General features: G+C 37.5%; 1 protein-coding gene across 6 annotated transcripts in view; it reads right to left on the bottom strand.

Moving 5' to 3' along the window:
- DOCK9 (dedicator of cytokinesis 9) overlaps positions 1 to 27,331 on the bottom strand; it is a 112,393-nt gene that overhangs the window by 67,360 nt on the left and 17,702 nt on the right. For 3 of the 6 annotated variants that reach the window (XM_084223403.1, XM_084223399.1, XM_084223401.1), the window contains exons 2-3: positions 7,714 to 7,830; positions 71 to 160 (exon numbers count right to left, since the gene is read on the bottom strand). In XM_084223403.1, the coding sequence (XP_084079529.1) occupies positions 71 to 160; positions 7,714 to 7,743 (120 nt within the window). In that variant the 5' untranslated portion in view covers positions 7,744 to 7,830. Of the gene's footprint in view, positions 1 to 70; positions 161 to 7,713; positions 7,831 to 15,121; positions 15,429 to 27,331 lie in introns of those variants that run through there. The other 3 variants (XM_084223400.1, XM_084223402.1, XM_084223398.1) reach the window with 3 other exon arrangements.

Below are 27,331 nucleotides of genomic sequence, written 5' to 3'. Positions count from 1 at the left end.
TGAAGGAGAAGAAAAACAAATCAGGTATAATATTGTTATTACACAGAGTAACATGCAACTTCAGTATTACCTCAGTTACAAACAGGCTCTGAGCTTCTTTCTCTGCATTTTCAGGAACTGTTGAACGAATGTATCGACTCTGCCGCTGCAATAACGCTGTCTGATAAACAACAAAAGCAATTAATGAGGCTTGCAATTAAAAGGGAGATGACACACTATGGCCACACTCAGTTACACCACTACAATGGAGGAAAGCTCAGCAGAAAACATCCTATGAATATGATGTTTCAGAATAGCCAATTAGTGAGAATTTGCTTTCATTCAAGCAACATGTTCCTTCTTTCACAATAAGAGTAAGATTGGAATCAGTTAGAAATAGATGCCATAGGACAGTTTCTTCCACTACATTGCTCAACATGAGGAAGAAAATACTAGAAAAAAATAATTCCACCATGACAACACAACTCAAACATTCTGAAGACAGACATTAAGGCAGTGTTATTACTACACATAAAAACTATTATTCAAGGAAGGTAAGAAAACCCCACCAAAATAAAAGAGTCATTCAACTGCAGATCTCAAGTGACAAAAAATGAGACTGTTTAACTGCAGGTTTAGAGAGAAGGGGGGGTCACTGAAGTATATATACACTTCAGCCTACCAAGTCAGAACTTATTCCTATCCTATGCCAGAACTCAAGCACAGCAAGGTTGCCAGAGAGCAGGAAATATCTCTGTGACCATGAAATTCTTCTTCTCAGACCTGTGCTGAAGTAAGCCTTAGGATACATTTGTAAAGTGAAAAAGATGAAAACTTAACAAAATCTTCTGGACCACAAATGAAAATAACCACACAGCAATAGAACTTGGTTTTGCACTCTGTGGAAAGGAATCTCATAGCTTAGGCCATCAAAGGTGAACAAGAGAGTTTACACAGCCAGGGCCTGGAATGAGGTTGTGGTCCCTCACCTGTTAGCTACAGGACTCCACACATCCAGGAAGGATCAGATAAAAATGTGACAAGAAAAAGCTCCACATGTTATGTTGAAACAAAGGGTGCATAAGTACATTAGCTTAACTTATCTCTGTTGAGAGTCTGATCTATAAGGTGATTGATTATCTTGGTCATTATCAAAGCCTCACTCCATTAACTGGGGAGGGTATTTAAGCAAGAACATTCAATTACAGTAAAGATTGAAAGGGAAAAAAAATAATCCCATAGCCATGATCAACTCATTCATCTAGTCTAGAGCACTAAAAGTGACAATGCTAACGTCTTGGGTGGGAGAGGTGGGGAGGTATGAAAAACAAATACCACAAACCCCAAAATATTTCATGGGAGCAATAAATCTTGCAAACTACAGTTAAAAAAAAAAAAAACCAAACCACAAGACAATATACATTCATATGCTAACAGCTTTTAAAAATGAAATTTTCTTAACTCTAGAAATATCTTCAAATCATATTAAGTATTTGTTTTCACAAGCTATGGAAATAAAAACTTCTATTAATAGTAAACTTCCTTAAGACCATAATTTCTAGATACTATTCCAATGAAATAGTCTGATATTTGATGAGAAATTATTTATACTTTATATAATGTATAATATTACATGCAGTATTCATATATATTCTACAAACATACAGTTATACTGTACTTTCCTAAAAAAACATTATTTTAAGAAAAAGCAGACACTAAAGTGGCATCTTACCAGGCACTTTTCATGGGAAACCCATGAACTCATCAATCAAATTTTAACACTGTAGCATAATTTGGTAAAATTGAATTTGCTGAACATACTTTTAAAATGTCTGCTGCAGTTACCCTACTACACAACTATCAATACAATACTAAGGGCTTTTCTCTAGTTGTTCACACATAATAAGATTTTTATCTTAGTACTGTATCACTATCGATGACAAACCAGAAGAATCTGACTTGTCAATTTTGTTCACATTAGTAATTGTCTTAACGCATCTGTCTCCTTCTCAGCACATCCATCAGCTGCAGTAGGGCATCAAAGAGCCAGGAAATGCAAAGAGTGAGGTACTGTGATTTAGAGCAATTTCCTAAAAATAATTACTTAAGCAGCACCATGATATTTTAAAAGCAAGCATGCACAGAAATACAAACTTAATTCCAAACAAAAAATTAGGAAAGGAAGGCTTGTCTTCTCAACAAACTCTTTTCATAACTACATTGGCTGAACTGTTTTGTAGAAATGAAACTTTGCAACTCTCTGGGTTTGAGCGTTCATTTGATTTATGGCAGCCTCAGGAAACATAAAGTGTTTGTCTCATGCTCTCAAAGAAAATTAAAACTCCCTTTCAATTAGTCTGCTGTCAAAACTAAGGAAGGCCACTTTAACAAGAGCCAGGACTCACACACACTTACTGAGGCACACAGTTAACAGATTCTTCCTGACTGAGTCCCAGGGATTTAGGATGTGTTGAGGTCTCAGGAAAGAGAACAGCAGCAAGGACATTTCACCGAGTCAACCAAGGAGTCCCCAGTACCCAAAACCTGATGGAATATGGATAGTGAACCTGTCCACAAGGAGTGCAGACTGCAATGGATGCTCTTTCTGTCCCAAGGTTGTGTTTGCCAGTGAGACTGTTACCACAGAGGCTCATGTTCCAGATGCAGAGACAGAAATTGTTCTAAAAGACTCAGTGGAAAAGATGGCAAGCTGTGAGATCCTGCCCTTAAAATAACCATGTGTCAGAAGTGACTTGACCTTTGCATGGGAAGTGTCAGATCCTTTGTATGGGAAGTGTCAGAACCTGTATTATAAAACAATTTCCAAACTAAATCAATTTAGAACAGTTTGCTAAAGGCTTAAGGAAAAACACAAAATAGATTTTAAAGGGAAAAAGTAATGGAGAAATTACTTCGAACATTAAAAAATTAGTTATTTGAGGAGTTTAATTTGTGCTCTCTAAAATAAGGACACTACTTGGATATTTTTTTGCTTTTCCTCTACTGAAGATGTGCCTTCTCAGAGAATGACCTGGATTTAGTTTTACGTCTGCAAAGTTGGCACAAGATCTATTTTCAGAAGTACTTAACTCGCATTAAATAAAAGCTGAGAGCTTTAAGTGAAAGTGTGTTAAATCCAAATGGCTCAAACCCAGAAATAACAAAGGTGAAATGATGTCTAAGCTAAAGCACCAAACTGCCTTCAAAATAACACTGGGATAACTTTGCAAAGACAAATTCAATATGGCTACAAGCAAATTTAGCCTGCATTTGCATTATTTCACAGGACAAAGGGGAATGGATTCAAACTGAAAGAAAGCAGTTCAGATGAGATATTAGGAAAAAGTTCTTTACTGTGAGGGTGGTGAGGTACTGGAACAGGTTGCCCAGACAACATGTGGATGCTCCATCCCTGGAGATGTTCAAGGCCAGGCTGGAAAGCAAACCTGAGCAAGCTGTTCTAGTGGAAGGTGTTCCTGCCTGTGCCAGGAGGTTAGAACAAGATGACCTTTAAGGTTGCTTCCCACCCAAACCCTTCTATGGTTTGGTGATTTCCTTTAAAAATTGAGGTAGTACTCAAACTTATGTATTTTCAAAGGAAAAATAAAGGTATTTAGATAAAGGGTGACTTACTGCCAAGTACACAGTACTACTGCTTTCGGTTAAGGTTCCTTTAAATAATTTACATATTGAACAATTAAGATAAACATCACCAGTTTTGCAGTCATTGAGCATATGACTTTAACGTGACCACCACCACCATGAAGGTGGCCTTTTTTTAAACTACTGCTATTTTGTTATGAAGCCATTTCATTATTAAGCAAATTACTGAAATTCAGGTGAGAAATTTACAACAAGCCATGAGGGGGCACAAACTTGGATACAAGAGTATCCAATGCATATAGCAATTTACTGTTACAAAGGAGATGGCTCTTCCCACCAAGAGGATAGAAGAGGGACAGCCTTGAAAATCTGGCAGCATTGCTGTGACTGAGAGAAGCAAGAACTTTAATAGAGATGTTCCAATGGGTGGCAGAAAAGTGGTTCTATCACCATAATTAACAAACACATTGTATAGGCACCAAAATGAAATAGAGGGCAAAAATGCAGCTAGAAGTGAACAGACTACAAAGCATAAACAAAGTTTAGACACCCCACTTACTAAGAATGAAAGCAAATTCAGTGATGCCAACAGCAAAACATGTCCAAATACAACAAGTCTGGCCCTATAAATTTGTTGAGAACAAGGTAGGGAGTAACCTGATAAGTGAATGCAGTGCAGAAAACTCAGAGCTTGAGCTTGTGAAAAGCAGATGAAACAATCTTCAAGCAGTAAATTTAAAAAGACTCAATATATGGAGACAAAGTTGCTGATTAGGAGCTCTTCCAGTAACTACAGAAAAGCAAATCTTGCTCTTATTTAGATATAATAGTATGAAAGAAAATAAAAATTTGAAAGAAAAAATTACAAGCCTACTTCTTTTTTGGATTTGGAGCTCTGCACAAAGCAGAAATCATGTTCTTATGAAAAGTAAATGAACTGCCATCAAACATATAAAAAAAGAGAGAAAACAGGTTTCATATCCTAAACCACATTTGGGACAGTGGCAAATGCAGTTAAGTGGAAATCTGGACAGGTTCCTCTAACTAGATAGATGGCTGAAGAACAATCCTTCCAATTTTATGAGTTGTCCAAGACTGGAGCATTTTCTTGCCCAAATGTTTCTTTGGTAGTGATTTGAGTTTGGAGCTGCTTCTGACAGCATGTTTAGAAAACAGACATACATGAACATAAAAGGAGTTATTTTCCCCCTTTGTGTGGTTTTTCCCCCCTTCCCTCACTAGAAAATTTTAATCTGGAGGAAGAGAAAAAGTGAGTATGAGAGGAAAGCTATATGTGATCCAAAAAAGGTGACTTGCTGTGCTTTTTAATTTCTGATATGGACTAAAAATTAATATTGGTGCTCCTTTAATACTAGCTCCTCATACCTAATGAATTAACTGTCAGTTATCTAACTGCATTACCTGAAAAAATCCAAATCAAGCACAAATATTTCTCTCCAATTTCTCTCTAAATAATTTAAACTTTAACATAAATTCAATGATGGTATCATCAATGGTGCTTTTTTGAAAACATGCAGCTTCTTCTGTAATCTTCCAAAAATTCTAAAAGTGATATCTAGTACTTCAAGCTAAGTATTTTCCATGCCATTTTAAGTGCTAGTTTTAGGGCCATGCTGAACAAAATAGCCTTACTCTTAATGTCATTATAAATTAACACTGCTGGGCTTCCTTTCCAGGCAAGGGTTTTTACATTGTAATCAATTTAACCTAAGTGTGAGGAAGAACTTTGCAAAGATAAAAACTGAATGCTCTGAAAGGAAATAGCTTGGACAGGTTTCCAGACAATGGTAGGCATTTCCACCTATAAACAATCCTAAGTGTGTTTACAGGTAGTTCTAAATGCTCTAGCTCAGTATTTTAAATTTTTCTTGAGGGGGATGAGGCCAGTATCAAACATTTGAGCCATGGCTTACCCAAGAGCTGCTCATACACTGAGAGACAGCCACAAAATAGAGCAATTAAAAAAACACCTGTGAAGCTGAATGGTAAACACAGATTATATGCCTTAATATTTTTTTAATTATTCAAAAGATATATAATGACTAGTGATTTCCAACCTGTAAACATGGCTATGGAAAAGGGTTAAAAGGTTTAACTTTCAAATAAAAATAATAAGCAGTTAAGAGTATTCTGTTCTCTGACTTGTGACTATTTCCTTAATACATTAAATGACAGATTTTAATGCTTTGTGTTGTTGAAAACAAGCTAGACAGATTGAAGTAGTGAAGAAGAGTCACGTGTTAACAAAAATATTTGGAGTTAGTTTGTGCCGGCAAGTCTTCGAAGGAAATAAAAGTTTGATAATACAGTTTGATAGCACAAACCTGTCTTCATGTAAATCACATATAAAATGAGATTCTGCCAAAACTGGGGAAATCCAGAAAACTTCTTCAGGTATTATACTGATGAGGGATAAAGAAACAGGAAAACTGACTATATTCCAAAACAGTGACTACTTGAAGGAAATCTTCCAATGTAACACACACTTTAATGCCTGCCTTGATGAAAATCTGACCACAGAACCCAAACAAAGGATGACAAAAGCCAATACCATTTATGACAAAATTCAGTCTTTCCTTTTGAAGGATGAGACTGAGCTATGGACTAGCTTCATTCCAACAGGCCTGAGAATAAGAATTGCAGGAGGTGACTAGAAGTAGCAGTTAAACACTTCAGCCATTCCCCCAGACTGCTCAGACAAAATGCCCGAGGATATCCTTAATGGGTTTGTTTCCTCTCCATTGATAATTCAGAGCTGTTCACCAGAATGACCCTGGTAAGTGAACCAGTCAATCAGATAAGAGCACACTCAGCAGAAGTAACCTGGATTCCTCTTGATCTGTGATACTGAGGAGGCACACTGCAGAAGGGGATTTTGGTGGTGTAGCCCACTCATGTTTTTCAGTCCCGAAGCAACACCAGGTGTAGGGTATCATCCTGAGAGATTCTGTATTCAAAACCTGTCTCAGTACAACATCCTTTTCAAGAAATCTTACTTCCATCCTGTACACTTCCACGTGTGACTGGGAACACATGAAGCCCAAACTCCTCTCTAAATAACTGCAGCTTCCCAAAGCTCACAATTTTTAGCTGAGAGTGGGAAGACTACAAGTAGAGTTATTCCTGTCAGAATCAAAGAAAAAGAAGTCCCCAGACTGTATTAAAAAGAGAGTCCAGCTGCATTCAGGTAAACACTCCAATAGGCCAGAGAAAATTCATTACAAATTCAAGATGTAATTTATAGGATTTTAAATGTCTTTCTGTAGAAATATACCAACTCATCATCAACCTTCCCCACAGTAAACAAACTTAGCTTCAACTACTTGGTTGAATAAAATTAATTTACAAACTGTTCAGGTGTCTGCATACTTTTCAAACAGACATTTTGAGTGCAGGTAGGGCATGTGGACAAGAGCCTTTCCTCACTATTTACTCCAACTCCAGAGTCTAAGATGCTTGGCAGTTATCCTAACATGATCTACAAGAAGATTTTTTAAAAAGTGTACTGAAATAAACTATTTATTTCAATAAACATCGTCATTTTACAAAAACTAACAAGATTATCACAAAGCTTGCTTCAGACTGGCTTAATCAAGTCAGAGACTCTGTTATGGAAGGGGTATTTTACTAGAACACAATTTTGGCTGGGATGATGCAGCTAAGAGTAGAAGACTGCATTGGAACAGGTTCATGTCCTTCACTATTAAGAATGGGGGGAAAAAATCAGTTTAACAATTAAAGAAAGCAGATCCTTTTTTTAAACAGTCATCACATAATTTCCTACATTGGAAAGGGAGGGGGAATATCTACAAGTGACTGATCATCTACTTCAAAAGGCAGCCAAATTGTTGAGTTGCAGTAGACCTTATAATATGGTCAGATGAGGAAATTGTGCTATTTTTTCTGTACCCAAAAAAGTTAATCAAGCAGGGTAATGGGACTCACAGCAAAGATTCTGTGCAGATTTTTGGAGCTAAAGAGAGTTAAGAAACAAAGAAATAGGAAGCTATCACCTCATGGCTCCTACTACTAAAAACCTGTGGTAAAAAAAGAAACCAACCCCAAACAAACAAAAAAACCCCACAACAAAAACGGGGTGGATTAAATTACCTGGAAGTCATCATAAGGGAACAGTAGCATCTCACGTAGAGGATCATTCAAAATCTGTGTTTTCCTCTGAACAATGACATTTTCATAGTCTATTGGTTCTATAAGTTTTGGTTTTGCCTAGAGGAAAAAAGAAAAAATCAAAATAAATTTAGACATATTGAGGGAAAATTACAATTGTTGACTAATTCTAGAAGTTACTCTTTAAAAGATTGGCAGGATTATATTGCACCCACATCAAAAACACACAGTATTCAACATGCAGACTTTGTCATGTTACACCATATGGGGAAGTGCAAGTGACAATTAGAGACAAGCATGCTGATTGCCTCAGAACGATTTCACAAAATCCAGTAAGCCAGAGCTTATTAACATAATCACATATGTACTCTCACTGCAAAACAATTATAAGAAAATTACTAGTCTCTTATGTTGATGGTTGCCTCTGCTTGATACAGCCCAAAAAGCTCTCTCTGACCTGGGTTTAAGAGGAATGAAAACAACCTTAGCTCAAAGATTGAGCTGTGTTTTAATTCAGCAGTAACCTGCAGCAGGGGCAGGCTAATTGACATTCTCCTTCTTTCTATTTTTTTTTTTTTCAAAATTCCCATAGGCCATCTACTTCCCCCTTAATTGCACATGTAGCTTTCCTCAGTAACTGTGCATTGATTCCACATTAAAACTCCTTTCCCCAAATGAGGCATTGCAGCTGCCCCTGCACAATCAGACAGAGAAAAACCTTCACCCTGCCAAGCATTCTGTTAAGTGGTCAGATGGCAAAGCAGGTTTAGACAGAGCTCCGAACAAGGCAGCTCTGCCTTGGAGTGTGCAAACTAATGCAAAGATGGGGTCACAATCCAGCTTGAAGTTTCTGCAACTAAAATTCAGCTTCACAGTAACAGACATAAAATTACATATTTTTTACAAGCAACAATTTCAAGAGACTTTACAGATTATACTTTCTCAAGATCAGTGGTGTTAATTTACAGGAAAGGTATATTAAAGATAGTTATAGCAAGACCAGCTTCTGTCACTACTATAGGTAAAATGACAAGACAAGCTTTATATATTGTTTTGTATAACTCATGACAATAACCTTCCAAATTCTAGTTGTCTGACAAAGAACAAATATCTCTATCAGTAACTGCTGTTGATCACAAGTATATTAATAATATGCCTGAGAAACCCTACAGGTGTTTTCTTCATCCAAAAGTGAATAGAATAAATTTGTTTGTCAAGGAATTAGGAAAGCTTTGGTCAGAGAATGTCACCAAAGCTTTCAGGCTTCGTTCACAGGCTATTTAAAAGCTATCTGAGATTCCCCCATACCTACCACACAGTAGTTTTATTGGCAAGAAAAATGTGGGAACATAACAAAGCATAACAGCTGAAGAGGCAAAAAAAGCAAAGTCTGGAAAAATCTACCAAAAATTATGAACAAACTGTGGCTTTGTTAAGAAAAATAGCTAGCATTTACAATCACACAGGAAGGATTTACTAGAAGTTGATTAGCTATATAACAACATACTCAGCACAGACCAATACTTCTAAAAGCCAAGATTATTATGCTGTGTTTGACATCTTTCTGCTCAGATGAGATAGAGAAGGGCTGTTCAGTTCACTCCATATTGTACTCTCACACGTTTGGAGAGCTTCTCACCTGAACCCCAGCTACTGCCTCATCTTCTCCTGTCATTCATGAACGTGAGTTATCACAAAGCCAAGAACTAATGCCAGTGTCCATCAGAAAAGGCTGATGTTGATGCACCCTTCTGTAGCTGAAATGGTTGGACAATTTAGCTCAGAAAAGCATAAGGCCAACACAACCTAAGAGAAGGTTACATTTTCTCTAATGTACTAATTACACAAAATATTTTGGTTGCAAGTTTGCATTTGAGTGCTCAGACTGCTGCAGTGAATCCCAAGCTGATGAAATTATGTGCTCCACACTTCCTTAGCACCTTGTCTACCCAACTATTTGAAACATTTCCTATGTACTGACACTGCAAAACTACCCCTTCACAAAATTTCAGGTTGAGCAGCCCCACTCCAAAGGATTGTCATAACCAGTTCTGATTCCAAATAAATTACAGTAACTTCACCTCTCCCAACTCATTCACTAAGGCAATAACTGTCCATTACAGATTTTCTTCCTTAAGCACAGAGAGATAACAGGTTACAAAGAGCATTTCAAACTTTACTGGTCTATAAGTGAAGTACAGGCAACACATCAGTCAGAAAACAAAACACCCTTTGCTCACCTTTCTCTCACTTTCAGTGACAGGTCTCTCTCTACCTATCCAGGCAAGCACGATGCCCACCTGCCAACCACTGAGCCTGAGCTCTTATGGATTACACTCTTTCTTACATTAAAGAAAGGTTTAGAGACTATACAGCAATGTGGTCCAGTCACTCCTTTTGGACAAGTTTGCCTTTCCCATGTGACCACTCCTTCTCAAGAGTTTGTCATGAGAAATTATACACCACTTGCTGTGGTGACAGGTTGGTTTGAGAGTGGTGCAGGATGACCAACCTTTGGGAGAAACAAAAATAAATACTGCAAATTAAACTGTGCAGAGAAAGACCATTTGATTTGTATAGACAGTCTCTGCAGTTAGCTGAAAAGGTCTGGCTTCACAATTGCCTTAAAGCAATTAAAGGCAGAGCTGACACCAGAAAGACCCTTCCCCTCTCTTGGGGCATGTTTCTGAGAAGTGGCCTTCTCACACAAACACCAGCAACTGAGCCAGAGCTCTTGTGACAGATATGAGGAGGTGATCTGGCTTGAGAGAATTCCTTCCAACCAGGGGCCTTCCAGTCAGATTGAGTCTGAAATGCTGATCAGATGCTGTGTGGCCACTGGTGCCAATCTGGGGAGCTTTCAAAGGAAAGAATAAACACGTGCTTGGTCAATATTGTCAGAAAGCTCCCAAAGCAGGACAGCTACTATCTCAACTAGCAAGTGGATAGATCACAGACCCAATTCCAGAGCCTGGTAGCAAGGGAAAGCTGGCATCTCGAATGGGTAATGGATTTTGAAATGGTGCTGCACATGAACAGCACTCTCATCCACTTCTCCCTGGTGCTGAAGAGCTATGGCAATCTTCCTGTTAATTCTCTTGGGAAGGTGACAGATGAAGGCTGGAGAAAGCTAGTTCTGGCTTCTCTCATTTCACCAGCAAAACCAGAAGAAAAGGATTGCCTTTAAAGAAAATGCAACTCAAATTATTTGATGGGCATGCAAACACACACTTGTCTGGCACAGCTAATTCAAAACCCAAAAATGCAGCTTTAAAAATCATCCAGTTAATTGCAAATGCCTCTCTTTGCCCTGTAGTCACAAAACTGGCTTACCACAACTATAAAATTCATTAAAAGGAATCTTAAAAGAATATAAGCTTTGCTTACATTTTGTTTGCATGCTGTAAACACAAGATTAAAAAGAAAAATTCTCCTTCATGAGAAGCTTTTAAAGAATCTAAAGCTCACTGGAGCTGAGGTCTTAAATACAGACTTCTCCTATTTAATCAGGTACTTGATTTGCAGAAATATCATTTATGTAAAAATTAATGAAGAATTTGCTTCCTTGGGTTTCTCCTAAATGTTACTCATTTCTTTCTTAGTCATTTGTCAGATTCAAAAGGAAGAGGATGTTTTATCAGTTTGGACCAGATATGAAAAAGAAAACAATAAACAACACACTGATACTGGCATTTAGCCAGACATAAAACAGCACAAGGAAGCAGATTCTCTCTCAGGCTCTTCTACACTTAAAAAAAAAATCTGGTCTATTACTTCATGTGATATAAAAGAAAATATGATGGGTAGTTACACGATTGTTAAATATCATTTATGGACCAGCAGACACAGATAAAACTCAGCCCAGTTAAAACTGCAATATCAAGTTTATAGGCACTAAAAGTCAGTCTTTACAATAAAGCTTAACTTTTCCTATTAATCTGCAGCCAACAGCATTTTTATTCCTGTAGTCTAGGAAAATGCCAAGAGCATAGGCGTTCATGGCTGCTCCCGAGCCAGCCAATGCTATATTTTTGAAAGATAAAAGAGCAAATTTTCTGCCATACCACTTTGGGTTTTGTCTGAGTATTATAAGCATGGAAACTTATCAGAAATAGGAAATATTTCAAAACAGCAGTCATGACACCCACACAGCAAGCATTTTAATCTGTCAGAATACAGTATATATATTTGGACAAGCAGTGTCAAAATTCATCAGATAAAATAAATTTAAAGCTAAGAGTTCAGTGATTACCTACACTACATGTTACAGAAAAAAACCCCCACAGGACATGTGTTTCTTGCATGCTTAAATTGAGACAATTGTTATTGTCCAATTCTCTTCTCAGAAAACAAAAGATGGTAAGTCTAAGCACACTGAAGATTGTTAGCCTCCTGCTACAGAACATGATTTACCTTATAAAAATATGTTTGGCTTATACACCTGCAAATAAACAAGTTCCCATAAGGAGTAAAATGGAGCTACAGGCACTAGCAGAAAGCAGCACATAAATAGATGAATAGGTGTTATGTATTTCTTAATAGTGGCCTGAGGAAAGCCACTGTGGACATACAATGAGATTATTTAATAATAAACATGGGTAACAGCCCCATGTATCTTACTATCCCATAATAAACAGAAAATAAATTGCTTGAGGTTTTAAAAATGAATTCAAGAAATTATTTGTATTCTAGAGCTTACTTTTAACTATTACATTTCATACAGCCAGCAAGTTTCCAAGCAGAAAGATGACCTCCAAAAGATCCAACTTCCCAGAAACACCATCTGTTTTGATAAGCAGTTACTACTTGTGACTATCAAAATGCAGCTGGACAGCAGGAATATTCATGCAGTAACTTCTGCAACAGCTAGCACAACAACAGCAGCTCATCCCAAGCAGGGTTTTGAGGCACCACCTGGAAAATCTAAATGCTTTTTCCATGGGCTCTTCTTGCTTGTTAACCTCAAGGGCAAAGTTATGACACGATGTAATTCAAATCACAGGGCCACAAAGGAGCACACATACTGACATACTGGCACTGAAAGCAGCAGATGACTCTTGTGAACCCACCCACCCACCTAATCAGGAAAAGTTAATTCTGGCACAGCACTCAATCAAATAACATTGGTTCAATAACACATGGGATGCTTCCAGTTATAGATACCCAGCTCCCTCAACACTCCAACAGACTCTCAGTGAACTACAGTTAAAAAAGTTAAATTAATATGACATAAATTAATATCCAAAAAAACCTGTTGCTTCCTGACAGTTGATTCTATCTCATCTTTATAAAGAATACTTAAATTGAGTGCTAGGCAAATCACATCATATTTGCACAAAAGGAATACATCCACACTTGAAAAACTATTTCAGACAATAGTCAATGAGAAGTATTTCTGGAGTAAACCAGAAGTCTACTGTTTCATATGCTTTTGAGGATTGCTATCTAATGTAATTCCCAGGGGTTTAACCCAGAAAACAAGAAATTATGCCGTTTAGAATTTGTTACAGCAACTAGCAACTTTGTCAGTCTTAGTTATTTCCTCACTGCACCCTGCAGCAACCACAGGGTACCTACCTTCACTGTGCCAATAAAAATTGACTGCAACATCACAGCCCAATGAAATAAAAATGACCCAAATGTCAATGTCAAATCAAACAGACCTTACTTTTTGCTTTGTGCCTGGCAGCACACTTGCTGCAGGTTACTTAATCTAGCTTTGCCCAATAACTAGACAAAAGGGATCTATAGTTATGCTATATATAAACTTGTGTGTATATATATACATATATATATATGTGTGTAAACAGATTAAGAACAAAATAGTAACTGAAATGACAGTGAAGACATTTTTAATGTGACCTATGCAAAACCTAAATGCTCTTCCCTTTAAATATTGACCTTTGTGTTGAACGCATGCACTTCACCCAAAAATGAAAAAATGAGAGCAAACACTGGAGGTGTATTAGTCCATGAACATTAAATTAAGTTGTATTTGAAAAATTATAAAGAGGTGCTTAATAAATGATGATAAGTAAACACAGTATTGTGTTATACTTTTTTTCCTTCTTAAATAAGTACATGTGCCTTGCTGATTAGCTGCAGTACTCCAAGTATCTGCAGAAACACTAATATCCTCTCTGAGTATTCATGGGGGAATAAAAACAATTCTAAATAAAGTTAAACATTCCAAAGGCAGGAAAGCACACAGAAGATTAGCTCATATTGTACTGATGAAAATCTGGACCAGAAATCAGAACACACCCATCCAAAAAAATCCCACATTCTACTAACAGCTCTCTGAATAGAACAAAACCAAAAAAAAAAAAAAACCAAACCAGTGACAAGGAAAAGAAAGTTTGTCTTACTAACACACATGTAAGCTTTCAGTTATATGCAGTAACAATTCCCAAAAAGTTACAGATGAGTATTACTAAATGCAGATGGCCAAAATGTTTTAGTTAAATTCTTAAATACATAGTGTGAAGCTCAAATAAGAGGGAGGGGGGGACACTATAATTTGAGGATCACCCCACTAACTTCAACTACAGAGAGACAAAGAGAGGACAATCAGCAGCAGCAATTAAACATGAAATAATACTAAATCAAGTTGAAATTTTAGTAAGAACTATCAAAGTACTTCTTTCTACTGATATACAAGTACTAATTTACCAATTTTCCTTTGAACAGAGTTGGAGGATTCATTGCAGCTCACTTACTATGTTCTCTTGCTGTACTATTAAAGTTCCAACAGAACTAAGTGCTAGCAGTGTTTCAGACAAAATAGTTCTTATTTGATTATTTCCCCCACAGACAGAAAGCTTCCCTTTTCCTTCACTGGAAGCTATTTTAAAACTTTAAATTCCTAAATAATTTGCATTGAAACAATTGAAAAGTAAGTCCTTTAATAGATAGATAGATGCTTTAACAGAAGTAGTCATTAATTATTTAGATAGTTCTTTGATCATTTAAGTAAAATTTAACTGTTACACACACACTGCAGGAAGTTCAAAGATACATTAATTGGAAGATATGCTGGGCAATCAAAAAACAGAGGTGCTAGAAAGAGTTTTAAAGCAAATGCAGTTTTCATGCTAGGTTCAAAGAGCTGTAGGAATATGCTAGACAGAAGAGACTGAAAAGCAGCTAGTCTGAAAGCCAAATTCCAAAGTCACACTCAAAGAGAACCAAAGATCTGGTAAACTAGAACAGTAAAAATCAATTAAAAAGGCATACAACACACAGAGAACCAAACCTAAATCTTAAATGCAAAATATTCACAAGTAAGAATGCTGGAACTTCTCATCTGCATCAGATTAAGAAGTTTTTCATTGACAGAGAGAACTGGAATTATTAAAGGGAAGAGGCAGCTTGTTTAAAGAATTCTTACCAGCACAAGCACAGGACTCTCTGCTTGCACTTCACAAGGACCTGCATCCTTGCCTTTCTGTGAAGATTCTACAGTAAGCTCTTTCTTAGGATTTCTGTTTGTTCTTGCCTGCATTCTTTCATTGAAAATACAGACAGCAGCAAAACTATATGGCTTTTGGCATCAAAGTAATCCACATGCCAGTGATTCAGTGAAAACAAAAGCTTTTTCCCTGGCACAGCAGCACAAAGCACAAACTAGTCTAACTTCTCAGCTGCAGTTTGCTAAATCTGTTATGGTGGGAATGCATGACAGACAAAGGCCAGCCCCTAAACATGCTGTACTCCTCTGGGTGGGGAAGGGAAAAAAAAAAAAAAAAAAAAAAAGTGGATCCATTTTAACGCCTTAAGGTTATGAGCCAAACACAAAAGAGAATGTGCACATCTAAAATTACTATGTAAAACAGGCTGCATCTTTTACAGCATGTATAAAATCGAGATTTCAATAATTCAAAAAGATTTTTAGGGTAAGAATTAGGCACTTATTGACAACAGTGTCTTTTTAGAAGCATGAAACCCTAAGTATTGTGCTTTTTAAATTTTTTTGCATTAATGTCACTTACTCAGGTGCTATTAACAATCCGCCACTAACCAAGGACATTCTCCCTGAACAGATACACTGCTCTTTTTTGGGGGTAGAGTGGGCATGACCTTTTTTATCTTAGTGCTAAATCTGTATTAAAAGTTTCACTTAACACCAAATTGCCTTTACAGTAAAAATCTTACATATTCTACAAAGATACTAACTCAAAATAGAATCCAAAAAGCTTAACTCTTCAACTACCAATATCCCTCTGCCTGTTTCCTCTCTGCAGGCAGTTAGCTCACTCCTGTATTGCACATTATTTGTGCTCATTCCTCACTCCTCACAGCCCTTCAACACTGTAGGTGTCCGTGACTGATCAGCATCCAAAACCACAGAGATGACAGTGCAACAAAATCTTCAAACGTTTTGAGAGAAGACGCTTAGGAAGAAGAGAGTTCTGCAGCCATGAAGACCAGCCAGCCATCACTCACTCCTCTGGCCAGTGCAAAACCCTGCAGGGTGTCAGCCTTGTCTTGTGAGCAGCTTGCAGAAGTGTCTCTTGGCCTCAGGATATCCAGGCTACAACAGTGCTCAGCGGTTGCTCTCTTCATTCCAGTCCTTAATTACAACATAAACTCAATCACAGAATTCACAGAATCACTGAGTTGGAAGAGACCTTCAAGCTCATCACGTCCAACCCATACCCCAACACCTCACCTGAACCATGGCACTGAGTGCCACATCCAGGCTTTTTTTAAACACACCCAGGGATGGTGACTCCACCACCTCCCCAGGCAAGCAACAAGTCACGCTTCAGCTTTGTTTTTTTAACCCAACCTACTCTCTTACCATAGCACTACTTACAGACACCGTTCAGCACACACATACAGTGGCAAAATAAGAAGCAGCAATTTCATTGGAATAATTTCTGTGCAATTGCAAAGGAATTTTGTACGCAACCTAGCTGACATTTTTGGAAATTTTTAAGGTTTGACTGCTCCAACTTCTCCACACATTAGTTTTAGCTAAATTCCTCCTGGAAAAAAAAAAGAATGGTGGTGAGCAGTTTTCTCCAGGTTTTGAGAGGAATATTTTGGTTTTCCCTTTGTTTCTTTTCAACACTAATGAGTTGCAACCTCCAAGTTCTCAAACCTCAGTAGCTGTATTTACCAAGCAAAAATACATCTGAGAGAAAATTCAACTCCCCAGAGAAACATATCCTTATTTTAGACTCTCTGTCTACTAAGGAACCAGACAGCTGTGGAAACTAAGCCACCACCTTCATTCACTTCTCAGTTCTCTTGGGACAGTTAGTTATCTCAGTTCAATATAACCCACATCCTAAATTTAATTTGGCATGAACCTTTATCTATTCTCTAGTAGAAGAGAAAGTCACCTTAAACTGCAGAAAGCAGATGAAGCTGTGGAGAAGCACAACTATCCTACTTTTTTGCTAGTATTCTTAAGAAGGCACAACTTGAGGCACAGGATTCTTATTCTTCAGACCCAAGACTTTGATTTCCCTTTCTCCTCCTCTTCTCTCCACTCTCACTCTTGTGTAACATACTCCTATTTCAGCCTGCACTCATGAAACTGAGTCTGAACAAGTCTGAAATTGTGTCCACAATGCAACTACATTGCTAAAGAATGGGCAGAAAGAAATAATAACATTTATTTATAGTCCAGACAATAATGATTGGTTATGTTTCTGACTGTTTCTCTAGGAAATACAAGTTCAATCCATGTACTTTTTAAGCTGCCTCTCTCATACTGAGAAACCAAACTCCAGAAAACAGAACTTTATGAAGCTTCATTAAGAGTTAAGAAGGAAACCAGCAGTTTAGTCAAATATACAAAACAGATCTTCCTGTGTAAAGCAAGGTACACAATAGCTCAAGAACATTTAGTTACACTTTTTATTTTGCACCAGCCCCCTTTGTTTTCAGAGAACGGAAGCACAGAACAGCTTAGGCTAAATTACACCATTACTTGAGGATGCAGCTGCCAAACAGGAATTTGTTTCATTGAGATGGTCTGCAATTATACTTAACTGCAACCAGAAATGGACAACCCTATTATGCAAAAGGCATTTGTGAACACTCACACTAATAAAGACTTAAAAATTATATACATTGTAAGTAGTATTCCTTCTGCTTAATTTAACAAAGGATTCTTCTTCTAAATGGCAACATTATTTTACCCTGGTCAGGTACTTCTCCTGAATGCATCTGGATTACTTTAATTCAGTATAAATGTGATTTTCCTTCCCTGCCATTCTTCCTATGCTTCTCCAAATGTGATGAGAAATGATGACAAGAAGAAAGCCAACAGGCTAACATTTTTACAACATCAGTTTAAAGATATAAAACCTATTTTTCCTTATGAATGACTCATGTAATTTCTGGTTTTCATTTCACTCACAGATAGAACAGTAGAAGAGGTTCTTTCATTTAACAAAAACAGAAGTGTGAGGCAGTACCTCTGGATCTGTATCCTGTATGAAACAGACCTTAACTGCCAAATTGATGTGTACTTCCAACATTTATTTTCTGTTGAGGACTTAGTGATTACCTCAAGAATTTAATTAATTTAAAAATACTTAGGGGGAAAAACAAACAAACAAAAAAACACAGGAAAAATATCAAAGCAAACCAAACAAACAAAATCCCAAGAGATATTGTTTATCTAGGCATCACACAGTCAAAATATTTAAGCTACTTTAATAAAGTAGTGAATTGAAACTATTTACCAATAGTACAGTAACATTCAAAAACTGAAAGATGAAAACTAGAACTTTAAAACATGATGAAACTTTTGTCATCTCGTTACATGACCTACAGTTTTAACCTCCCTTAACTGCATTTAAAAAAAAAAAAAAAAAGTAACAAAAAAATTACTCTGTTGCATCAGTCAGTTAGTTACCTCAATAATGATCAACAGAAAATCCAGGAATATAGTGCACACACAGAAAATGTCACTGTGCAAAAGCTAACTGCATTTCCAACACATCTCTCAAAACTGCAGGAAATTACTAGCTGGAGACCTATCTGCAAAATAACTCACATTACTATGGAAACAATGCAATTCATCTTTTTACAAACATTGTGGCTTGAAGGACTTCCCATGGTACTTTTAGGAACCATAGTTTTCACACCACTACCAACTGCCAAATATTTGGCTCTCTTCTTGTACCATACAGTCCTAAGGAACAGCCTAAGTAATCACAAAATTGCATAGGTAACAAAGTTCTCAGTAGTTCTAGCATACCCCAGTGATTCATCCAGCCAATCTGCTGCCCAAAAGACAAAAGATTTGATTCCTTCAAATCACTTTTCACTTCAAGAACTTGCTTAGCTAATGCACAGCATCACATAATAAAAAGTGAGTGATGGTAAGGGAACAGGCAGCATATGAGAACTTCCTCTGAACTTTAATGGAAGAAAAGATGACTGCCCAGCCTCTGTGTAGGAACAGCCTAAAATCTGAATAGTTTGGTTTATGGCACTTCTCTTGCTTCAAGTCCAACTTAAAATCTGCATCAAGGTCACTAAACCTACTAGCTATAATTACAGGCACCAAACTTGTCTCTGTAAGCTGTTCTAGGGAAAGAACCGCTCCTAACCTATAGCAGTTGGAGGGGCAGGGTGCTGGAACAAGAGAAGAAGGAATAATATTGCTATAGGTCTACATGTCCTGTATCTGGAAAAACAGAAGGATTTTATATTATTTGCTAAAACCCTACACCTGTTCTCTGCTCTGTGGCTACACTCTCTACTTTGTATCTCTAAATTCCCTGGCAACTCACAGCATCTTTTAAAAAATCATTCAAAAATGAGAAGGATAGGTAACTGGAGGAGGGCTGATGCTTTGTTTTGCTAAGGCTTTGGGGGTTGTGTTTCTTTGGTCGGTTGGGTTTTGGTTTGGGCTGGATTTTTAAGGCAATATCTCATCTGAAAATATGGACCCACCTTAGCAGTGTGACAAGGACCATTAAAAGCCAATACTTCTTGCTCTCCTCTGTATTAGTACGAGATATTCCAGCACTGCCCTCCCACACTTGGCAGCCTGCCTTGCAGCTGTATTCAAGGCTAACATTTCACAAGGCAGTGGAAGATTCAGTGTTGCAGCTATACATATCTCAATGCTGCCAAGTTTCATAAGTGACCAACAGATAAGTGCTTCCCTGGAAGAACATATTCACAAGTTCAAGAAAAAGGCTGATAGCAGATGGAATGCAACATGCAATTCACCTAGCAATTCCCTGCCATCCATGCTACACTCAGATGCAACAGAAAAAGTCACACAAAACTCAGGAAGACTCCTTCGATGACAAACACTGCAAATGTGTGATTTGCAGTCCCACCAGTAAGGAGAACATTCTCAATTGGAAACAGGGATTAGAAAAGAAAATGTGTAAGACATTTAGAATAGGTAAATAAGAATAGGTAGGAGTGTGCTCCACATTACGCAACTTCTCATGTTCACTTTCTTTGGCAAAGCAAGAAATAAGCCTATTTCATAACAGGGAGAACAGCAACCACTCTTTGTAGAGGTATCTCTAAATCAGTACGAATGATACAATCTTAAATTTTGCATTGCAGGGAAAATTACTCTCAAAACACTATTTTTATGGAGAGAGTTAAGTAGCCTGGATAGGACAGAAATGCTGAGATACTACACAGAAGAGATCTCAATCATGAGTAGGTTGCATCAATGAAAAAAAGTAACACCAATGTAGAGGTCTGTACTACCACTCAAGGAGCTGGACTAAAAACACCTTTCTTTTAGCAGCAGTATAAAGTTAAAGGATTCTTGCAGTGAGCATCTCTATTGGATCCATAGTGATTCTGCACAATGCATTTTTTAAAAGCTTTATTTCACAGAATAAGAATTTGGCTAAAGCTGTCAACACAGACATGGCATATCTCATTGTACAGTAGCTTGGTTTGGGCACTCTTGCAATGTGACAAATAAAAATCAAAACAAGTGTAAAATCACAGCAGGGCCAAACAAAATACAGATTAACTTTTGTCCATGTCACACATCTACATACCATTATCTAGGAAGTATCAACTTGTGATGCAATAATTTCATACCATTCATGTTTTTGGTCAAAACCAGACTTCTTTAAGATCCCAGAGGAAAAAATAAAAGAAAATAAACAAAACAAATAGGAGATGTCAAGATTAAAACTGCACTTCTGAATTAACTGTGGTTCTGACATATGTCCCTACAGACAGGACATACACAAGCAGACTGACTGTGGGAACAGCACTGGACTAAAGATGGCTTTTTTCCTAACTGGACAGGACCTTATGACTATCAGACACTAACAGGGCAGAACATACACACAAAAAGTGGATCAAACTCCCACGTCTAACAATCTCTCAAATGGAAGTAGTTCTGTGCCAAGCAAGCTTGAGGATGGGGGAGGAAGGGGAAGTGTGGGAAGATGCCTGGAAGTGTTCAAGGCCAGGTTGGATGGGGCTCTGAACAACCTGCTAGGGGAAGGTGTCCCTTCCAAACCAAAGGACTCCATGATTCTATGATTTTCTTTAGCTGCATTTAATTTCATGACAGAACAGGGTACCTACATCTACAGATGAGTCAAAGGAGCATTCGGGCTGTTCCTAAAGCAAGTGGAAAGAAGTATTCATCAAGAAAGAGGAGCAGAGATGTGAACTCCTTTCCATTTGCTCATGAAGTCTAGACTCCAGTCTTAAAAGCCCCACCTGTGCAGCTTCTCCACCACACGAGTCTTCTTCTCATTCCTTAAATCCATCCAAAACTTTACAGGGGGACTTCAGGAGTTTTTTGTATGGGTTTTTTAGGGTGGTTTAGGGTTTTTTTTGGTTGGTTGTTTTTTATTTGGGTTTTTTTGTTTGTTTGATGGGTTGTGTTGCTCTTTGGAGTTTTTTTAGCTCCACACATTTTGACTTCTTTCAGCACAAAATACCCTCCTGCTATATTCAAAGGGAACATGTTTTCCACCTGGATGTAAACTGGTGCCATTTTTTTGGGTTGGCTATCTTTCTGTGCTAGTCCAACACATTTTGTCATGGATGAACAATGGATTACACATGTAGACTTGACCAACTATCCTTATTTTTTCCCCAGGCCTGAAGACTTTTTTCCTGAAGATAAAATGCTTAACCTTATCTTCTGCATGCCAGGGCACTGAGTACTTGTTTCTGATAGTCCTCTCATGCATCTTTCAAAGATGTGTACTTGATGTAGGTACTACGCACTTGGTGAATATGTGCTGCAATTTCCCCTGCTGAGAGGGCAGAGAGGTATGAGCAGATGGACATTTGAGCATTCTTCCCAAAGGAATCTATGAAAGGTCAAAACAAAAGAAGTCTACAGAAACCATCAGGAGATTTAGCCAAGACTACAAGTCAGCACATCAGACGCCAGGTTTTTATTCAGCCAGAGCAGTAAGATGAAAGGAGATAAAAGGAGTGCTCTAACTCAAGTGACCCATGAAAAACCCCATGCCACAGTTAGATGCTGTACTCATACATATCTGTTTCTTCCTCATTAAGAGGCCTAATGAAGCCTAATGCTCCCCTTGCTGATGAATAAAAGCCACTGGTAATACAGTTACAAGTTAAAGCAAGTTATGAGAGTGTAACAACAGACTAACTCAAACAAATTGTCTGCACACCATTACAGAATTGCTGCATAAGCTGTTTGAGCATATTAAAATAAAACAACTTCCACTTACTCAGCACAATTACTTCCTCAGAACTCTCTCCTTTTATATATTTCTACTGAACCTTTCTACCTCATATAAACAAGTTGATATTAACATGCAAATTCAGACAGCAAGAACACACCTCAATATAAGCTGTTCAGTAAATGAAGGCCTCAAGGCTTATTTAAAACACAACACATTAAATTAAGAAGAATCTTTAAAAAAAAAAATTATACATATATAGTTTATTTTGAAATCAAAATATCTGCAACTTGAGTGTCTCCTGTGGAGTTATTTCCAGAATGATGTAGCTCACTGCTGTCATTAGTCAATCTTCCCACATGCCCAGACTCTGGTGTATCTTAAAAGATGTCAGAGTTTATTAATAAACCTGATGACTCATGAGCAGCACAGGAAAAGCAGTCACCAAAAAACTCAGGAACACCTAATGATGATGCTGCTGTCAAGTCAACTGGCGACACAGACTAAGACACTGCAGCTACTAAAATGCAGCAGGTTCTGTTTCCAGCCAACACCTAAATCTACCCTATTAAAAGTTGTGCACATACTATTTCAAAATTCCCCACATTTCTTTTCAGAAATTGTGTAAGAGCAATTTAAATAACAGATATTTTCAACACCAGACATAACAAATTTAAAGACTACTTAAAATTATCAGGCCCCATCTTGCACAAGCTACAGCCATCATACTAGCTTAAGTAGGTTTACCAAAGTACAAGGTTCTAAAGCTTAATGAGAGAAATGCCAGTGCTGGATGGGCCATTAGAAGCAAACTGAGCAGAAAGCATTTCAAGCATGGGAAAAGAGGAGTTGTTTTCTGCAATTTTCAGACAAATATGTAAAAAAATGTGAATGTCCTTCCATGTAGTCTGTCTCACTTCAGAATTTTCTAGCTCTTCCACAGGTGATGGTAGCCCACTTACCCCAGCTTCTTCCATCACCAAATACTTCAAGGGGCTTGTTAGCAAGCCTCAAACTTTTTAAATTTTGCTAGTTCTGTTATCACCACATCATTTACCCTTGCTCATTTTCCACCTTTATCAGCCACCCAAAACAGCTGTTTAGGACCTAACTTGTATGCTAACATTTGACTCTAAGATAATGTTTGCTTATACAGTGATAACAAAAAACCAAAAAAAAAAACCCAAAACAAAAAACTAACCAAACAAAACAAGCATATGAATAGAAAAAGAAATAATGTGCACTATTGTTCTGAAGATTAATTTTTTTTCAAATCACAGGAAAATTGAGAAAAATTAAGTAAAGTAAATAAAAATTCAAGCTAGCATTCTGAAACTATATCCTTCAACTTACTACAAAATTAAGCACATTAAAATGTTTTCTCAATACTTGCCAAAAATAATTTTTCCTAAGATGGGCATTTGGGGATAATACAATTTCATTAATTTTGGTGCAACTTTTAACAGCATCTCAAACTAAATTTATAATATTTTATTAAAATAAAGATCCTTATCCATGTGGACCTAAAGACCCTACGAGACCCCATGTTCTAGCAACACAAAGTGATAGGTTAGAAATATGCCTAAAGCTAAGCTACACCATTTTCATTGCAAGTTTGAATGACATGAGATGGACAGAAATAAACTGTACTCACATGGGCTTCATTTTATTCTCACATGGGCTTCATTTTATTCTCACATGGGCTTCATTTTATCTTTCCTTCAAGCAATCAAAAGAACAGGTCCTCTTAAGATAAAACTTTAATTAGATTTTAGATTTAACCTCCTGACATCTGGGTTAAAGGGTAAATAATATGCTAAATCAACTGCCCCTGCCTCCTTACTTTCTTCTTAGAGGAGGTGATTTTTTCTTCAAGTGGAGCTACTTCCTGAGAGTTTCCTTTTCACTGGAAATTTTCTGGTTTTCAACATTGATTTTACAAGAGGATCAATGTGTTTGATGAAAGGACTCCCTGAAATTCACTGGTGTTTTGACAATAGCTCTGTATCAGGAGATATTTGATCCAAAGTGGCTAAGCAGACGTGATAGGAGGCACAGCCAAAGAGGCTAAGCTAAGACATCGCAGCTCAGATCTGTTACAGCACAGACAAAGAGATGAAACCACACACCCACTTGCATCTGTTGCAACAATCACCAAAATAAAAAACAACACAAGCAAGTGACACTGCCTTTGGTGTCACTCTTGGTCTTGGCCATACAGGTTCTCTTCAGAGATGAGATTCCTGGAGCCTCCACCTCCGTGCACAGCTTCTCGATGAGCAGCAAGACAATTTGTCCCCCTGAAAGACACCACTTTGGAAGGGAAAGAACCAGACAAGCCAGCTCTCATAGCAAAGCATACAGACATTATGTAATTTAAGAGATACAACTCTTATATACTTCGACAAGTTCCATAAAATCACTTGTCACTGTTGCCAGGGTTGCAGTATTTTCCCCCTCCTTCCCAATCTTCAGGGCTAAATCTGTAGTACCTGCTCCCCAGCCTCAGACAACACCTAAGAAAGCAATAGCCAGTGCCAGCTCTGACTATCAAGAGCATGACCTTTAAACAGAGTCCTGCTTTTTTCTTGTAAAACCCTGACTTTTATTTGTCTGGACTACTCTGGTCCATTACAAAGAACAGGAAGTCATTCTGACTCCTTGATTCCGCACACTCCTTCATACTAATATTCAGGTATTTTCCCCGGAAAATATCTTATCTAAATCCACTACTTCCAGTTAAGCCAACCTACCAAAGCCATACAGGAAAATTCAAAAAAATAATGTCATTATTTAAAAGCATCTAGACATTTTGAAGTCGGAAAAAATTCAACACCCTAAGAGACAGATGCAGAACTTCAGTTGCAAATGGCAGATTAAGCACATCTTGCCAGTTTGTACCAATTCTGTAGGACAAAATTAAAGAAAAATAATTGCTGAACAGTACCATGTGAAACAAAGAAAAAACATATACAAAAACATTTCACTGCATACTCCAAGTTACAGTAAGTCATATTACATTTAAAAAAAGAAGTATTTCTTCATTAACTCACCTAACTATATGTAGAGTTCTAAGCCAGTAAGGGTGTTAGGTCTTAAATTCAATGGGTTACCAAAGTCATTGAAAGTCCTCATTACACAGAATTTAACAAATTTCTAACACTATTCTGTATGAGGCTAACTTAAAAATGGCTAACAGTGAAAAAAGGCTTCTAATACCCAGAGGAAGCCATTTTATTTGTAATATCAAACTATATTAAGCAAATGCAATGCTATCATGAAGGGTAATATACATACTGTAAGTTATTTAAAGCAGCTGAAGACAGTTCAGATTATTCTGTGTTCTCTCCTAGAAGCTTGTGTGTGTATCCATGAATAGAAATACACCTATATGTGTGCATACATATACACACGTGTATAGAGATAGATTCACACATATGTGCAACCACACACCTGTTTTTTCCCTTAAATTTCAGTTCAGCAAAAAAAAAAAAGGACCTGAACAGCACAAAGGCAACAAAAGCTTTATGAAATTTCTAAAGACTTTCCATAGCTGCAGTTGCACAGCATGGGCATGCCAGCAAGATAACAAGCTCAAAATCTGTCCAGCTATTTCAGCGTACCACGCCCCTCTCATCCCAACTACTGAGCCAGTGACAAAGCAATTAGCAAGTGAACTCAAATTGGTTTGAATTAATATTAAAATCCTTAACTAGCCCAATTGTGAAGCAAGTTATGCACATTAGTTAGTTCTTGAGATTCCACCCCCTCAAGCCTAAATGTAATATACCCGACGCACGAACACGTCACAAACCTGGGGGGTACAGAGACCACAGTCTCACTTTAAAGCCTGGTTTCTTTACATCAGGAAACACCTAGAAAGCCTTTCAGAGCAAAGCAGGTTCAGGAAACAGTTATTGCTACCTTTAACCATTTTTTTTTCCTTCTAGAATGCTCCTGTATCCCTTTCAGGAAGTTAAACAGAAATAGAACAGTTAAACCATTTCAGAGGGAAAAAAATACACTTGAATCCATAAGAAAAAAATAAACCTTAAATGCTGGGTTACTGTTTCCTCAACAATGCCTCCCTTAGTTTTTTCAAATAACATAACCATCAGTTGTTCCTCAGTCCAAGTGCCAAATACATTCCAAGAGTATGTTTAGAAAGATCTAAGAGCAGACAATCTTCTACAACAATTACAGAGTGGAAACTTCAGAGCTCTCAGTACAAATCTAAATGATATAAGGAATATGAATTTTAAGCTTTAACATTACAACTGCATGCACACATGCACAACATGCCACATACATGCACTAACATCCTACAACATCAGGACAAGATACATATCCATGTCTGTACATAGCAGATGCCAAATAAACATGCTATTCCGGTTTTAGTTTAGCTTTCAATTAGCAGATAAAATTATTAATGAAACAAGTTTTTATTTACCAGGAATGAATGAATCAATATTTCTGAATCTTCATCTGGCAAGCTGAATGCTGTGTATTCAAGGGCATTGTTTTCCCCTTGCTGTTTGCATATATAACCACAGTTTCTCTCAAAAACTGTACGAATGCCTTTAAACAGAATCACACTTGTCGTGCAACCCATTCCCAATCTGTTGAATTTTGCATTTCTAGCAGCCCTGATTGCATTTGCAGAATGTCTTCTTCCGTTGCTCGACTCGAGTAATTTTCCTGTGCTTTGCAGAAATGTTTCTTTGTACGATCCTCATTATGTCCCACATTTAGTATGTTCCTCGACTAGAAACCATCAGCTACTGAAATGTAATCCTATTTGCTTAAGCCAAATACTGCCAAAAATCCAGCGGCTGAAGACAAAAAATCAGAGGGCGATGAAAAGCAAAGGATACCTCAGCTGCAGAAGATAGGAGGCTTTCAGCATGTGCTGCACTCCACCACAGAGATGAAAAGATATTCCAAGGGGTTATGGAAAGAGCTCCTGT

The sequence above is a fragment of the Fringilla coelebs genome (genome assembly GCF_963513975.1).
Source record: "Fringilla coelebs genome assembly, chromosome: 2".
NCBI lineage: Eukaryota > Metazoa > Chordata > Aves > Passeriformes > Fringillidae > Fringilla > Fringilla coelebs.
This window is presented reverse-complemented; position numbering and strand designations above follow the sequence as displayed.